Genomic DNA, 16,116 nt, shown 5'->3' with positions numbered 1-16,116 from the left:
AACGAGAAAACAGCAGCAGTGGCGTGGCTCTTGAATGTGAATGATTGGGGTCTGAATTGCCCAAGAGGAAACATTCACATAGTATGGCTGGACATCCAGACTTATATTTTTGTTAAGGGTGCATTCTTCCATATGAAATGTCTCCTCATAAATTTCCTTCTGAAAAATTACAGAATCATAGAAAAGAAGAATCACCAGGTACAAATTCATCAGGGCCTCGTTTTTAAGGAGATCATCACACAAACCGTGCCACCCAAAGAATTCAGTTACTGTCAGCACCTCTAACACCTGTTATCGTGTGAGGGTGGTTGGCAATAAGAAACAAACCTTTTATTTGTAGCAAATTGAACACATTGTTCATTTGGACTGAATTAAATGGAGAAAAAGTCCAAAGCTATAGGGGCATCTAGCACAGAGGGCTGTAGAATGCCCCAAACAGAATGCCCGGATCTTACAAGAGGGGAGATTAAACCAGGGAAAGAGGAGGAAATGATCACTGATCGAGAATCCCATCCACCCCATCTTCAGGACCCCTCTTTGTGAGCAGCTCCTATTGGGAGTAAGGTGGTGCTTACCTCAAAGTCAGTGTCTGACAGCCAGTTCACCCTGAAGGCCTCAGTGAGGGGACTTGAGTTGATTAGGGGAAACCCTGGGATCACAGGTGACAATGATGCTGATAATGTCACAGAAAACTTGTGCACTGAAGTCTCAGGTGGAGAATTCTCTGCCACGTTGCTTGTAGCAGGTAAGTGGATTAGGTGTAGTGCATGTCCCACTGCGGATTTAAAAAGGATGCAAAATGACATGAGCACAAAGCCTTGTGCTGGAAACAAGCACTTAGCAGCTTGGTCTGTGGCTTCAACTCGTAGCTCAGGGCAACACTGGAACCCAGTCACTCCCCAAGAATGAAGACTCTTGCCAAGAGCTGGAAACAGGAATGCGAGATCATCTCAAAGCCAAGAAAACAACCACCAGCAAACAATCATGAAATCTGCTTCTGTCATTCTGGAAATAACGCTGCTGTCTTTCTTTTGTCTCTCTGCTTCCTTTCTGGTTTCTCCCAGCCTTTGTGAAGAGCCAGGGAGAGGGAAATGTGATGCCTTAGAAGACAGACACCCCTTGGAGGACCCAGTCTGGCCATGGCATCCTCTGTCTTACAAGGGCCAGGGAGTCTCTAAGAATTTATTTTCCTTCTCCGTGTCAGTGTTTGATTCAGAGGCCATTGAGAATGGAGTGTGCATGAGAACTCCAAAATCATGCCAGCTCTCCCCACATCCCTAAGGAATCTCACGGACAATGATTTATTATTACTGGATGCTGTGGGCATCATGGAGAGGGTCAATCAGTACATCATGCTCGATAGAGTGACTCCCATTTCACAGAGAAGGTAGTGAGAGACTCAGGGCAGGCCCGTGAATTACCTTGGGCTGCATTACAAACAGGGAATGTTATGATGTCAGAGAAAATGTGTTTCTTCCAGGAAAGCCTTAGGACACTCTAAGGTCTCCTTGACACTCTGCAGGATTTTGCCAGCACAGAGGAGAGCAGTGGGTCATATTCTTTATGCTTCCATAATGATGGTTCCTGTAGGGGTTGAATAGTGCCCCCCAACCCAATTCATGGCCACCCAGAACCTCAGAATGTAGCTTATCTGCAAGTAGAGTCTTTGTAAATGTAATTAGTTAAGAGGAGGTCGTGCTGGATTAGAGTGGGCCCCAAATGTAGTGAGTGGTGTCCTTATGAGAACAGGATAGGACACAGAGACACACACACAAGGAAGAAGCCCATGTTAGGAAAGAGGAACAAACTGAAGTGATGTAGCTACAAGCCAAGGCATGGCAAGCAACCCCCAGAAACCAGGAGGTAGGCCTGGAGCAGCTTCTCCCTCAGAGTCTCTGGAAGGAACCAATCCTGTTGACACCTTGATTTCAGACTTCTGGGTTCCTTAACTGTGAGAGAATAAATTTCTGCTGCTTTAAGCTGTTCAGTTTATGGTAATTTGTTACGGCATCCCTAGGAAATTAATACAATTACCACTTAACCAATGGTCCAAATAAATGCATCATGTAAAATACTTTCTCTCATTTACTCCTCAGAATAATCCTCTCAGATAAATATTAGTGTCATCATTTTACAGATGAGGAAACCAAGCTGAAGGACACATGGTGAATAATAAGTAATGAAGCCAAAATTTACACTGAGGTCTTGCTTCTCAGCCAGCTTCCAACCTTGGCCACCGTTAGCCACTGGGGACAAAAATTCCTGGAATGGGAGGAGGTAGGGGGGGAACAGTAGAAAGATCTGAAAGGTGCAAAATTTCTAGAAACAAACAAGCCATGGGAAAATGTTGGCTTGTATAAGAGAATGTTTTTATTTCAAATTTGGGGGAGGGGATGCAGAGAGGTAGGTAGAAATGCAGGAGAAAGTGAAATATAAACACATTCACCGATACAAACTTTCCTAAATCTAAAATCATCTGATTTCGTTTAGAGACTAAAATGCATTATGCATAAGTTATTTTTTGCTGGCGGCATTACCCGATTTTATGGGCAAGGACTGTGCAAGGACTCAGAAATGTCAAAACAGCTGAGGTTTAGGGTGATGTGAATACAAATGGATTTTTTTAATCTATTAAAATTGACTTTAATATTAGAGCATCCTTGTGATTAAAAAACCAGCAGCAAAATAGTATGCCTGGAGAATTTAGAGGCAAAAAGTTCCCCAAAATAGTTTTTCAAAATGAGAAGAATAATCAACTGCTGTGGTGGGTTGGGTTTTGTGGGTATAATTCCCTCAAGCCCTCTTTTCCCACCACTGGAATCTCCACCCCACTCCCCCAAGCTGTTCACAAGTGTGTTCCCTCCCAGCTCAGCAGGGCAAGATGGTCATGAGCAAAATGAAAGGTTGGCAATTTGTCTCCAAGGGCCCCACCCCCGACCTGATCTTGCCCCCTCCCACTCACTCCAGTGATTCGTACCCCTCTAGCCAACGAGGAAGGAGGCCTCTGAGCATGTTTAAACAAAGATGTAACTCACTACATTTTTCTCAAGAATAGCCTGGGGTAAGGTAGTGCCCGACCCAAAGGAACAGACTGAAACTAGTAACCACTCACCTTCACTGGGCACCTACTCACTGGGCATCATGCTAGGTGTGCCTGATTTCATCCATTCTAACCGTGGTCCCTGGATGTAGGTATTGCTGCCACAATTTCACACACCTGAGACTACACACCCGGTAAGTGGCCATGGGGGGCTCTGGCTCATGCATCTGGGTCTGTATATAACAGACTGCATATCCCCCACTACGGACAGTCTGTTGCTCCATGCTCATCAGGTGACCCTGCATGTGGGATGCATTGTGGTTATTCTATGACCTGGTAGCAGCATAACAAGATGGTGCTGGGAGCTGGTAAGAGATTGGACACATGACCAAGATGTTAGATTTGAGTGATGTGATCTATAAGAGGCCATTTGGGGGAACAGCATAAGGCATGGTGCTGGGTATTAGCTTGATATGGGCTCGGCTATGAGAGGCTTGCTAAGCCCTACTCAGGGCTCCCCACAGCCTCACCTTGAACAGATAGATTACCACAGCCACCAACCTTGCTGCGGGTCCTGTGGCAAACTGGAGAGGCCATGCTCCCCAAATATGTCCAGCCGAAGCTCCTAGTTTGCTTCATGGGGAGTGTATCCATTGATCTTGTTGCGTTAATTATAACTTGGTTAAGCCCTAGGTTTGAGAGGCTAATTCTATGGAAGAACCAACCTTCCAATCCAAGTCTTTGACTCCAAGGACAGGACTCCTTTGCATGGCTCCATGCTGCCTCCTTACACTTATAGAGCTTGTTGTGCTCTTCCCTCAGTGGTCCTATTTCACATAGCAGTGAGGGAAATATTTCAGAGGGAAAAGTGGATCTATCCAGTGGCCCTTAAGCACTTTGTGTTGAGAACTACCTATTCCATGTATGGATAAAACCAGGCTGTGTCTTTGAATATGCCCTTTCTGCTGACATTCTTGCCAGAGCTGTTCTGCTCTTCATCTGGAGGCCTCTCTTCCCAGGAAAAAGTTATGTATGCCAGGGTCATGTAACTAAACCCTAAAAACTTTGAGGCAGACACTCCAGGGACACTGATAAGAAAGGTGGCCAAGCTTGGATCTCCCAACTCTTAGTCCAACACCCACTTTCTCCAGCTTCCTTGCTGTTAAAAGCAGTAGTAGCAGTATTAAAGCAATAGTAATAATAATAATTAGTGGCTAGGGTCCACACCCTAAAAATAGAGCAGTTAATAAGATATAAAATTCACCAAATATTCAGTTCATTCATTCTACAGATAAGTATAAGGTATGTCACCAGAAAGACAAGATCCAGCCCCATCCACCAGAACACAGGCACCAGTCCCCTCCACCAGGAAGCCTACACAACCCACTGAACCAACCTTACCCACTGGGGGCATTCACCAAAAACAATGGGAACTATGAACTTACAGCCTGCGAAAAGGAGACCCCAAACACAGTAAGTTAACTAAAATGAGAAGACAGAGAAATACACAGCAGATGAAGGAGCAAGGTAAAAACCCACCAGACCAAACAAATGAAGAGGAAATAGGCAGTCTACCTGAAAAAGAATTCAGAATAATGATAGTAAAGATGATCCCAAATCTTGGAAATAGAATGGAGAAAATACAAGAAACGTTTAACAAGGACCTAGAAGAACTAAAGAGCAAACAAACAAAGATGAACAACACAATAAATGAAATTAAAAATTCTCTAGAAGGAATCAATAGCAGAATAACTGAGGCAGAAAAACGGATAAGTGACCTGGAAGATAAAATAGTGACAATAACTACCGCAGAGCAGAATAAAGTAAAAAGAATGAAAAGAATTGAGGACAGTCTCAGAGACTTCTGGGACAACATTAAACACACCAACATTTGAATTATAGGGGTCCCAGAAGAAAGAAGAGAAAAAAAAAAGGGACTGAGAAAATATTTGAAGAGATTATATTTGAAAATTTCCCTAATTTGGGAAAGGAAGTAGCCACCCAAGTCCAGGAAGTGGAGGGACTCTCATACACAATAAATCCAAGGAGAAACGTGCCAAGACACATATTAATTAAACTATCAAAAATTAAATACAAAGAAAAAATATTAAAAGCAGCAAAGGAAAAGAAACAAATAACATACAAGGCAATCCCCATAAAGATAACAGCTGATCTTTCAGCAGAAACTCTGCAAACCAGAAGGTAGTGGCAGGACATATTTAAAGTGATGAAAGGGAAAAAACTACAACCAAGGGGCTTCCCTGGTGGCACAGTGGTTGAGAGTCTGCCTGCCGATGCAGGGGACATGGGTTCTTGCCCTGGTCCAGGAAGATCCCACATGCCACGGAGCGGCTGGGCCCGTGAACCATGGCTGCTGAGCCTGTGCATCCGGAGCCTGTGCTCCACAATGGGAGAGGCCACAACAGTGAGAGGCCAGCGTACCACAAAAAAAAAAAAAAAAAAAGGGTACAAAAAACTACAACCAAGATTACTCTACCCAGCAAGGATCTCATTCAGATTTGATGGAGAAATAAAACCTTCACAGACAAACAAAAGCTAAGAGAATTCAGCACCACCAAACCAGCTTTACAACAAGTGCTAAAGGAACTTCTCTAGGCAAGAAACACAAGAGAAGGAAAAGACCTAAAATAACAAACCCAAAACAATTAAGAAAATGGGAATAGGAACATACATATTGATAACTACCTTAAATGTAAATGGATTAAATGCTCCAACCAAAAGACATAGACGGGCTGAATGGTTACAAAAACAAGACCCGTATATATGCTGTCTACAAGAGACCCACTGCAGACCTAGGGACACCTACAGACTGAAAGTGAGGGGATGGAATAAGATATTCCATGCAAATGGAAATCAAAAGAAAGCTGGAGTAGCAATTCTCATATCAGACAAAATAGACTTTAAAATAAAGACAATTACAAGAGACAAAGAAAGACATTACATAATGATCAAGGGATCAATCCAAGAAGAAGATATAACAATTGTAAGTATTCATGCACCCAACATAGGAGCACCTCAATACATAAGGCAAATGCTAACAACCATAAAAGGGGAAGTCGACAGTAACACAAGCATAGTAGGGGACTTTAACACCCCACTTTCACCAATGGACAGATCATCCAAAATGAAAATAAATAAGGAAACACAAGCTTTAAATGATACATTAAAGAAGATGGACTTAATTGACATTTATAGGACATTCCATCCACAAACAACAGAATACACTTTCTTCTCCAGTGTTCATGGAACATTCTCCAGGATAGATCATATCTTAGGTCACAAATCAAGCCTTGGTAAATTTAAGAAAATTGAAATCATATCAAGTATCTTTTCCAACCACAATGCTATGAGACTAGATATCAGTTACAGGAAAAAAATCTGTAAAAAATACAAACACATGGAGGCTAAATAATACACTACTAAATAACCAAGAGATCACTGAAGAAATCAGAGAGGAAATCAAAATATACCTAGAAACAAATGACAATGAAAACACGGCAACCCAAAACCTATGGGATGCAGCAAAAGCAGTTCTAAGAGGAAAGTTTATAGCAATGCAATCATACCTCAAGAAAAAAGAGACATCTCAAATAAACAACCTAACCTTACACCTAAAGCAATTAGCGAAAGAAGAACAATAAAAACCCCAAAGTTAGCAGAAGGAAAGACGTCATAAAGATCAGATCAGATATAAATGAAAAAGAAATGAAGGAAACAATAACAAAGATCAATAAAACTCAAAGCTGGTTCTTTCAGAAGATAAGCAAAATGATAAACCATTAGCCAGACTCATCAAGAAAAAGAGGGAGAAGACTCAAATCAATAGAATTAGAAATGAAAAAGGAGAGGTAACAACTGACACTGCAGAAATACAAAGGGTCATGAGAGATTACTACAAGCAACTCTATGCCAATAAAATGGACAACCTGGAAGAAATGGACAAATTCTTAGAAAGGTACAACCTTCCAAGACTGAAACAGGAAGAAACAGAAAATGTAAACAGACCAATCACAAGCACTGAAATTGAAACTGTGATTAAAAATCTTCCAACAAACAAAAGCCCACGACCAGATGGCTTCACAGACGAAATCTATAAAACATTTAGAGAAGAGCTAACACCTATCCTTCTCAAACTCTTACAAATTATAGCAGAGGGAGGAACACTCCCAAGCTTATTCTACGAGGCCACCATCACCCTGATACCAAAACCAGACAAAGATGTCACAAAAAAAGAAAACTACAGGCCAATATCACTGATAAACATAGATGCAAACATCCTCAACAAAATACTAGCAAACAGAATCCAACAACACATTAAAAGGATCATACACCATGATCAAGTGGGGTTTATCCCAGGAATGCAAGGGTTTTTCAATATCTGCAAATCAATCAATGCGATACACCATATTAACAAATTGAAGGAGAAAAACCATATGATTGTCTCAATAAATGCAGAAAAAGCTTCTGACCAAATTCAACACCCATTTATGATAAAAACTCTCCAGAAAGTGGGCATAGAGGGAACCTACCTCAACATAATAAAGGCCATATATGACAAACCCACAGCCAACATCATTCTCAATGGTGAAAATATGAAACCATTTCCACTAAAATCAGGAACAAGACAAGGTTGCCCACTCTCATCACTATTATTCAACATAGTTTTGGAAGTTTTAGCCACAGCAATCAGAGAAGAAAAAGAACTAAAAGGAATCCAAATTGGAAAGAAGAAATGAAAGTGTCACTGTTTGCAGATGACATGATACTATACATAGAGAATCCTAAAGATGCTACCAGGAAACTACTAGAGCTGATCAATGAATTTGGTAAAGTTGCAGGATACAAAACTAATGCACAGAAATCTCTTGCATTCCTGTACACTAATGATGAAAAAATCTGAAAGAGAAATTAAGGAAACACTCCCATTTACCACGGCAACAAAAAGAATAAAATACCTAGGGTTAAACCTACCTAAGGAGACAAAAGACCTGTATGCAGAAAACTATAAGACACTGATGAAAGAAATTAAAGATGATACAAACAGACAGAGAGATATATCATGTTCTTGGATCGGAAGAATCAACATTGTGAAAATGACTATACTACCCAAAGCAATCTACAGATTCAATACAATCCCTGTCAAACTACCAATGGCATTTTTCACAGAGCTAGAGCAAAAAATGTCACAATTTGTATGGAAACACAAAAGACCCCGAATAGCCAAAGCAATCTTGAGATCGAAAAATGGAGCTGTAAGAATCAGGCTCCCGGACTTCAGACTATACTACAAAGCTACAGTAATAAAGACAGTATGATACTGGCACAGAAACAGAAATATAGATCCATGGAACAGATTAGAAAGCCCAGAGATAAGCCCATGCACATATGGTCACCTTATCTTTGATAAAGGAGGCAAGAATATACAATGGAGAAAAGACAGCCTCTTCAATAAGTGGTGCTGGGAAAACTGGACAGCTACATGTAAAAGAATGAAATTAGAACACTCCGTAACACCATACACAAAAATAAACTCAAAATGGATTAAAAACCTAAATGTAAGGCCAGACACTATCAAACTCTTAGAGGAAAACATAGGCAGAACACTCTATGACATAAATCACAGCAAGATCCTTTTCGACCCATCTCCTAGAGAAATGGAAATAAAAACAGAAATAAACAAATGGGACCTAATGAAGCATAAAATCTTTTGCACAGCAAAGGAAATCATAAACAAGATGAAAAGACAACCCTCAGAATGGGATGAAATATTTGTAAACGAAGAAACTGACAAAGGATTAATCTCCAAAATACACAAGCAGCTCAGGCAACTCAATATCAAAAAAACAAACAACCCAATCCAGAAATGGGCAGAAGACCTAAATAGATATTTCTCCAAAGAAGATATACAGATTGCCAACAAACACATGAAAGAATGCTCAACATCACTAATCATTAGAGAAATGCAAATCAAAACTACAGTGAGGTATCACCTCACACCTGTCAGAATGGCCATCATCAAAAAATCTACAAACAATAAATGCTGGAGAGGGTGTGGTGAAAAGGGAGCCCTCTTGCCCTGTTGGTGGGAATGTAAATTGATACAGCCACTATAGAGAACAGTATGGAGGTTCCTTAGAAAACTAAAAATAGAACTACCATGTGACCCAGCATTCCCACTACTGGGCATATACCCTGAGAAAACCGTAATTCAAGAAGAGTCATGTACCACGATGTTCATTGCAGCTCTATTTACAATAGCCAGGACATAGAAGCAGCCTAAGTGTCCATTCACAGATGAATGGATAAAGAAGATGTGGCACATATATATAATGGACTATTACTCAGCCATAAAAAGAAACAAAATTGAGTTATTTGTAGTGAGATGGATGGACCTAGATTCTGTCATACAGCGTGAAGGAAGTCAGAAAGAGAAAAACAAATACTGTATGCTATCACATATATATGGAATCTAAAAGAAAAAAAAGGTTCTGAAGAACCTAGGGGCAAGACAGGAATAAAGATGCAGATGTAGAGAATGGACTTGACATGGGGAGGGGGAAGTGTAAGCTGGGACGAAGTGAGAGAGTGGCATGGACATATATACACTACCAAATGTAAAATAGATAGCTAGTGGGAAGCAGCCGCAAAGCACAGGGAGATCAGCTTGGTGCTTTGTGACCACCTAGAGGGGTGGGATAGGGAGGGTTAGAGGGAGATGCAAGAGGGGGATATATGTGTACGTATAGCTGATTCACTTTGTTATACAGCAGAAACTAACACCATTGTAAAGCAGTTATACTCCAGTAAAGACTTTAAACTTTTTTTTCTTTTCTTTTCTTTTTTTTTTTAAGGTATGTGTCCTAAGGCACCCACCTAATCGGTGGCAGAGGGAAGGTTGGGAGCCAGGGGCCCACTCTCCCTAAGACATCATGCACTTTCCTTTTGAGACTGGTGTTCCAAATTTTCTCTGGTGGTCTGAGTGCTTGAGAGCAAGAAAGAGGCTTTAATGGAATTTGACTTACACATGCATCTTAATTAAGAAGCAAATTATACTTGCTTGACGGGTACACTTTGAAAAAGAAAAAGCACAAAAAAAGGTTTATTATCAGTCACTGAGCCCCCTGAAACATCTAGCTTGTGGTTGAGAGCTGGCTGGATGATGGGCTCGCTTGTTTCCAAATGAGCAAAACCACTGCCTTGCCAGAAAGGAACCAAGGAGGCCCCCTCCCTGGAGCACGTGTGGGGATAATGAAGGCCTCCGCAGCCTCAGTTCCAGGGGAGGAAGCTGACCATGTGGATCTCGGACACCAAAGTTGATGACGTGGTCCAGGAAGTGTGGGGCAATGCCATCTTCTCCCTCCGGGGATGCAGCAGCTCTTACTTACAGCTCTGCTTTTGGTACACAGGGCAGGTCTCACCTGAGGTGATAAATACCTCTTCATTCTCTCTATTAACCAATCCAAATGGTAGTGAAAGAAGTCAGAGGAGTGTTGTGAAAAGAGAAAGGGATTTGGAATCAGAGCTGCTTTGTGCCTTGCTGCTACTTGACTATGTGACCTTAGGCTGATCCCTTGACTTCTGTTGGGCCCTCTGTCAACTCTATCTCTCAGGGCTGTGTTGCTACTCTGACAGTAGCCATTAAACACTTCTAATTGTTCAATTGTTCAAGAAGACACACAGGACCCAAATGAGAATGCTTCCACATCTATAGTTGATTACAGAAAAAGGATACAGTATACCAACAACATTAAAGTAAGGATGTGCATCCCAGCCGAACACTGCCTCGTAGCAAGAGGACGGGAGAGGCCCGGTGCCAGCTCCTGCTGTCCTCTTGTCCCTAAGAGCCAGAGCAAAGTGCACTTGCTCAGATCAGGAACCACCAACATAGTCACTGATACCCTGGAAACAGTGAGCCCAAGTTAGAGTCTCTGCTGGAACTGTTTCTATTTTGATGCTTATGTAGGTACCATCCTGTTACATAACCAGCGCCAAGAGCAGAGCCCTCTGAGGAGCTCACCGAGGCCAGGTGCCAATCATCAGTCTCACCGTCATCAATAACAATGCTTCCAGGCCGCTGCAAACTGTCCCCAAACTCCCGGAAGCCGTGGTTACAAAGCAGTGCTATTAATCAGCAGACTTCCTGCCTCGAACGGGAGTCAGCTCTGTGCAGGAACTTTACCAAAGCCACTCAGACTAACTGCAGCCCTACTGGAATTCACTGTCACAGGTACTGTATAAGAAAATGCATACACTCAACATACTAGAAAACATTATACAGTGTTGTTTCACTATATGCAATGTCTTCCTATCCTATGTCTTTCATTTCCACAGTGTATGCCTTCCTGGATGGGATGCTCACCCACCCACTTTGGGGGGCTGATTCTTTACCCCGCAAAGGCTAATAGAAGAGAGCCCTTAGTAGGACACAGAAGAAAGGATGGTGAGTCTTGTAATGATTCTGTGAAATCTGCACTTACACCTACAGTGTAAATGGCACTAGGTCATCATTAGCGAGAGAGGGGGTTGTTTGTCTTGCCACGTCACTCTGGTGCTGGCCTGAGGGGGGCTGGCTTCTCGCAAACCTCCTGCAGCTCCTTGGAGGTGGAAAAGCAGGCAGACTCCAGGAAGTGAGTGTTTCAGCTGGAGGTGAGGGGGAGACAACTGGGTTGCCATGGAAAAGGAAGAGGGAGGGAGGACTGAGAGGAGGGATGGCCTTTTGCTTCTCTGAGGTTGTCTGAATAGGAAAGTGACATGAGAGAAAAAGTAGAAACTTTTTATAATGTTCTTTGGATCCCATACAAAGGATTAATCACCCACAGAAAGACTTTCTGGAAATGGACTATACCTTCCTGCCTTTTCAAATTAATAAGAGCATTCAGGAGGAGTTGCACCTGCTTCCTCAGCAGCAAAATACACTGAGCCTGGGGCCTCTTTTGATTCCTGACACCACCTAGCAAGGGTCTAGGTCCAGATGGCAGACTTGGGGATTGTCCTAGAGAGACCAAGATGGCCTCACACCTGGTGCTCCGTGGACAAAACTCAGGTCAGTGGGCCTGGTAACTTTTTCATGTTCCTGCGGGTCTTCCAGCTACCAAGGAGCCCTTCTTCCATTAAACACACTGGTACTTTTCATTTCCCTGAGACTCAGACAAAAGCTAGTTCCCTGGAGACTTTCTCAAAGTGGAGACAACTTCAGTGTGCAGTGGATTTAAATACACCAAGGGGCCTTTGCTAAGTTCTCTATCTCCCACGAATGACACATGGTCCTTTGGTACGGATGGAACCAGAGATTGTTGCATCTCAACTCTTTCCCCTGCTACAGTTGGGAGTCTTGTGTAGTTTATGTTCTTTTAGGGCCTTCCTTTCTAAGTTGTCACTGGAATGGGACACTTTAGCATCCCAAAGAGAAAATGTTTTCTTTCCCTCATCTTAATAGGAGGTGAAAAAGACAGAAGCCAATCTCAATGCCAATATTAAGTAGGCAGATGATCTAAATTTCTGCATTTAGGGGATATCAGTAAATTTGGGGGAAAAAACAGGTCCCCAAAGGGATAATGATCAACAAAAACAACATTTATTAGCTACGCTATATGTGTTGGCACTCAGGAACCACAGAGCAAGAAGAAACGTGAAACCTCTTATTGTAGGGCTGACGTTCCACTTGAGGAGACAGGGCAGACACATAACGGATGAATTATAGTATAATTCCTGCTACCTTTCACTGAGCACTTACTCTGTGTTAGGCTCTGTACTAAACCCTTAAAATGCATTCCATGTGCAGATGAAAGGAGCTCCAGGGTGCAGCAGGGAGAGTGTGCACCAAGAGCTAGGGCAACCTGGGAAGGCTCCATGGAGGAGCTTGGGCCTGATTGGGCCTTGGAGGATGCATAGGAGTTAGACCAAATGAGAGGAAAAAGGATACTGGAGAATGTTACTTTGTTTGAGATTCTTTTGGTGATGCGTGTTTCCAATTCCCCAAAGGCAGGGACTGGTGTGGCTGTTCCCCTCCCCCAATCCTCTGTGACCCTGATGTTTCTGAGATCAAGGGTAAGGATCAGGTTCTCAGACTCACCTAAGAAGGTGAGAGAGAAACAGTCTGCATCACAGTAGACCTTCCAAAAAGTAGGATTTGACCTATGGAAGCAAAAGTGCAGTACAGTGCATGGTCTTTTGGAGAGGGAGGGATTGGAATGTGGTGTTTATAAAGAATCTCAAGTATTTCTTGCAAACTTTTGTGATCTGTTCCTTTCACATATCTGATGAGAAGGTTCCAAATGATAATGTTTCAGTATAAGATGCTGGATTCTTCCTAACCTCACTCTTCCCCCAATGACAATAAATGTCACCTCTTAACTCAAATGATTATGACCCTAAAAGCCTATATTTCTGGGAAAATCTCCAATGTTTACTTTAAGTGAGAGTCTGAGAAGCTCAAGGCCCAGCTTCACACTCACAGTTCCTCCTGCCCTCTAAAAGCCCAAGGTTAAAGACATTTCAATATTATTAGGAAACCGTGATTTATTTATGTTATCAACAGATCAAAGAGGAAAATCAAGTGGTCCTTTCTATAGATCTTGAAAAAACATCTGATTTAAAAATCCATTTTGACTTACAAGCAAATAGCCTAAATAAGAATAAAAGCTATCTCCTTAACATATAAAACATACCCAAAGCTATTTCATACCAAAAGCTAACATCATGCTTCATGGAGAACAAGACAAGAGTATACACCCATCATTATTGAACAGCAATCTGAAGATACAGGCCCAGTAGTTGGATAAGAGAAAGAAATAAGAGATTAAAAAAAAAAAAAAAACGAGGAAAAGAACAAATATTTATCATCTTCAAACCTGGAAAATGCATGAGAATCAACTGAAACATCATTACAAATAATAAGATAATTCATCAAAAAACTTCCATACATTATATAACAATCAACTGAAAGATAAGAGGGAAGAGAAAATTCCATTTACACCTGCTAAAAAGAAAAAGAACTAGAAATAAACAATCAGAATGTGCAAGATCTACATGAAAGAAAAAATCTCAAAATACTCCTGAGAAAACAAATGAAGACTTGAATAAGTTTCTAGAGCCCTGTTCTTGGATAGGAAGACTCAATGTCGTACATAATAATCACTAACATTTACTAAGCATTTACTAGGTACCAGACACTCCTCTAAGCACTTTTTACTATATAACTCATCAAAGATGTAAATTATCCCTAAATTAATCTGCAAATTTAACATGATTGAATTCCATACATAATGCATATACTACCTATTCAAAAATAAGATTTAATTTAAAGGGCTCAATTTAAGTAATCCAAGCTGACAACACTGAAAAATCATCCAAGATGCTTGAAGCTCTTGAGTTAGGGAGAGGGAGTGCCAGAAGCATGAGGTGAATCTTTGGCTTCTATCAGAAATTTTCTTTGCTCAAGACTTGAGACACTAGCCCCTCAGTACCTCGGTTTTCCCATAGGGTGATTTGCAACCTCAGTTGGCCCCCAGAAGGCTCCAGAGTAAGGCCAGAATCTCCACAAAGACTGGCTGACATACATAAAAAGCCCTACTAGGAAAATTCTTTTCCCAATTTTAGGTGTTGAAAGGACCACACAGGCCAGTTAGCACAAGAGGGGAAGTGAAGTCTGTATGAACATTGATTAGATGGTGGCTTTTTGGGTACCCTCTTCTCCAGATACACCATCCCAGCCTCTCAGGGCTCCCTGACGCTGAGAAGCCCACACTTGAACAAAGCCTCCCAGAGGCAATTTCCTCTTTGGGGACTTTATTACACAATGATATCAAGCAAACTGAATGGGCCAAGACAGGTGGCAAAACAGAGTTCCTACCTGACAGGGCGCCCAGGAGAAGCAGGAAGAGGATGGCCTCCTGCATCTTTAGTTCACTTCTGTGCACCCTTCCAGCGTGTTATCCAGGACCTGAAATGCGCCTTACACCCAGAGTCTATTCCAGGTGCCACTCACCTTCCCCTCCTGGTTTTGTTACCATGCGAGAAATCAAACAGAGGCCTTAGTGTCACTAAGGGAGACTCCAAACACCACAGGACTGTTTGTTCTTTGATTCCCCCCTTCTGTGACTGCATGGTACCAAGAGGCCAGCCAACCAGCCCTGGTCAGCTAGGAGTCCATCTTAAAAGTCCACACCCGGGCTTCCCTGGTGGCGCAGTGGTTGAGAGTCCACCTGCCGATGCAGGGGACACGGGTTCGTGCCCCGGTCCGGGAAGATCCCACGTGCCGCAGAGCGGCTGGGCCTGTGAGCCATGGCCGCTGAGCCTGCGCGTCCAGAGCCTGTGCTCCGCAACGGGAGAGGCCACAACAGTGAGAGGCCCATGTACCGCAAAAAAAAAAAAAAAAAAGTCCACACCCACCATGCATCTGTACAGAGAGCCCCAGAATAAAAGTCAAAAGAGTAAAGAAAGAGTGGATGGTAAAAGCTGGACATAAACAGAGTCATCCATGATGGGCTCCCTGTTACCAGGCACGTTGTCATTCTCGGAAACAGGGGTAGGCAAGTAGGAATTTTTCTGCTCTCCTGAATTGATGAGTCAGACTCAGAGTTGGAGACTAAAGCACTCATTCCAAAGAGAGGAGCCAAAAAATAAAATAAAGAGAGGAACCAAGGGCCAGACCCCTCCTCAAGGCAGATCTGCAACTGTAGACACTGCCCTTTGACTCCATCCACCGCCCCTCCAGCCCTCAAAGATGTCAGTGGAGGAAGATTTTGGTGGAAGCTTCTGCCCACTGCAGGGTGATGTGGCCTATTCCCTTGGGGCCAGGTGTTGCCCTGTGCAGTGCTTTCATGCCTCATGCAGCCCTGTGCCAGGCTACAAGACCCGGTGAGTGAACCACAGCTCGAGTCCAGCCTCCACCCAGACAAGGAGCGGTGGCCGTGCAGAGGGAAGGTGGTGGTGGAGCAGCCCCTGCCCTCAACATGGTGCAGGAGGAAGACAGTGGACAGAGCGGAAGGAAGCAGGACTTGGACCCTCTCTCCTGCTCCTTTCACTCGAGAACTGCCTGCTGGGAGAGGGGTGCC

The 16,116-nt window shown here is 42.7% G+C and overlaps 1 protein-coding gene across 1 annotated transcript in view; it reads right to left on the bottom strand.

Annotated features, from left to right (window-relative positions):
* CDHR3 (cadherin related family member 3) overlaps positions 1–14,958 on the bottom strand; it is a gene marked incomplete at both ends in the record, with an annotated part of 68,659 nt that extends 53,701 nt beyond the window's left edge. The window contains 2 exons of the mRNA XM_082661878.1: positions 576–775; positions 14,913–14,958. Of these exons, the coding sequence (XP_082518004.1) occupies positions 576–775; positions 14,913–14,958 (246 nt within the window). The remainder of the gene's footprint in view (positions 1–575; positions 776–14,912) is intronic.
* Between the last annotated feature and the right edge of the window lie 1,158 nt (positions 14,959–16,116).

This window comes from Grampus griseus, assembly GCF_964374135.1.
Source record: "Grampus griseus genome assembly, chromosome: 9".
NCBI classification, from domain to species: Eukaryota; Metazoa; Chordata; class Mammalia; order Artiodactyla; family Delphinidae; genus Grampus; species Grampus griseus.
The sequence above is the reverse complement of the archived record's forward strand: the minus strand, read 5'-3'. Positions and strand labels throughout refer to the sequence as shown.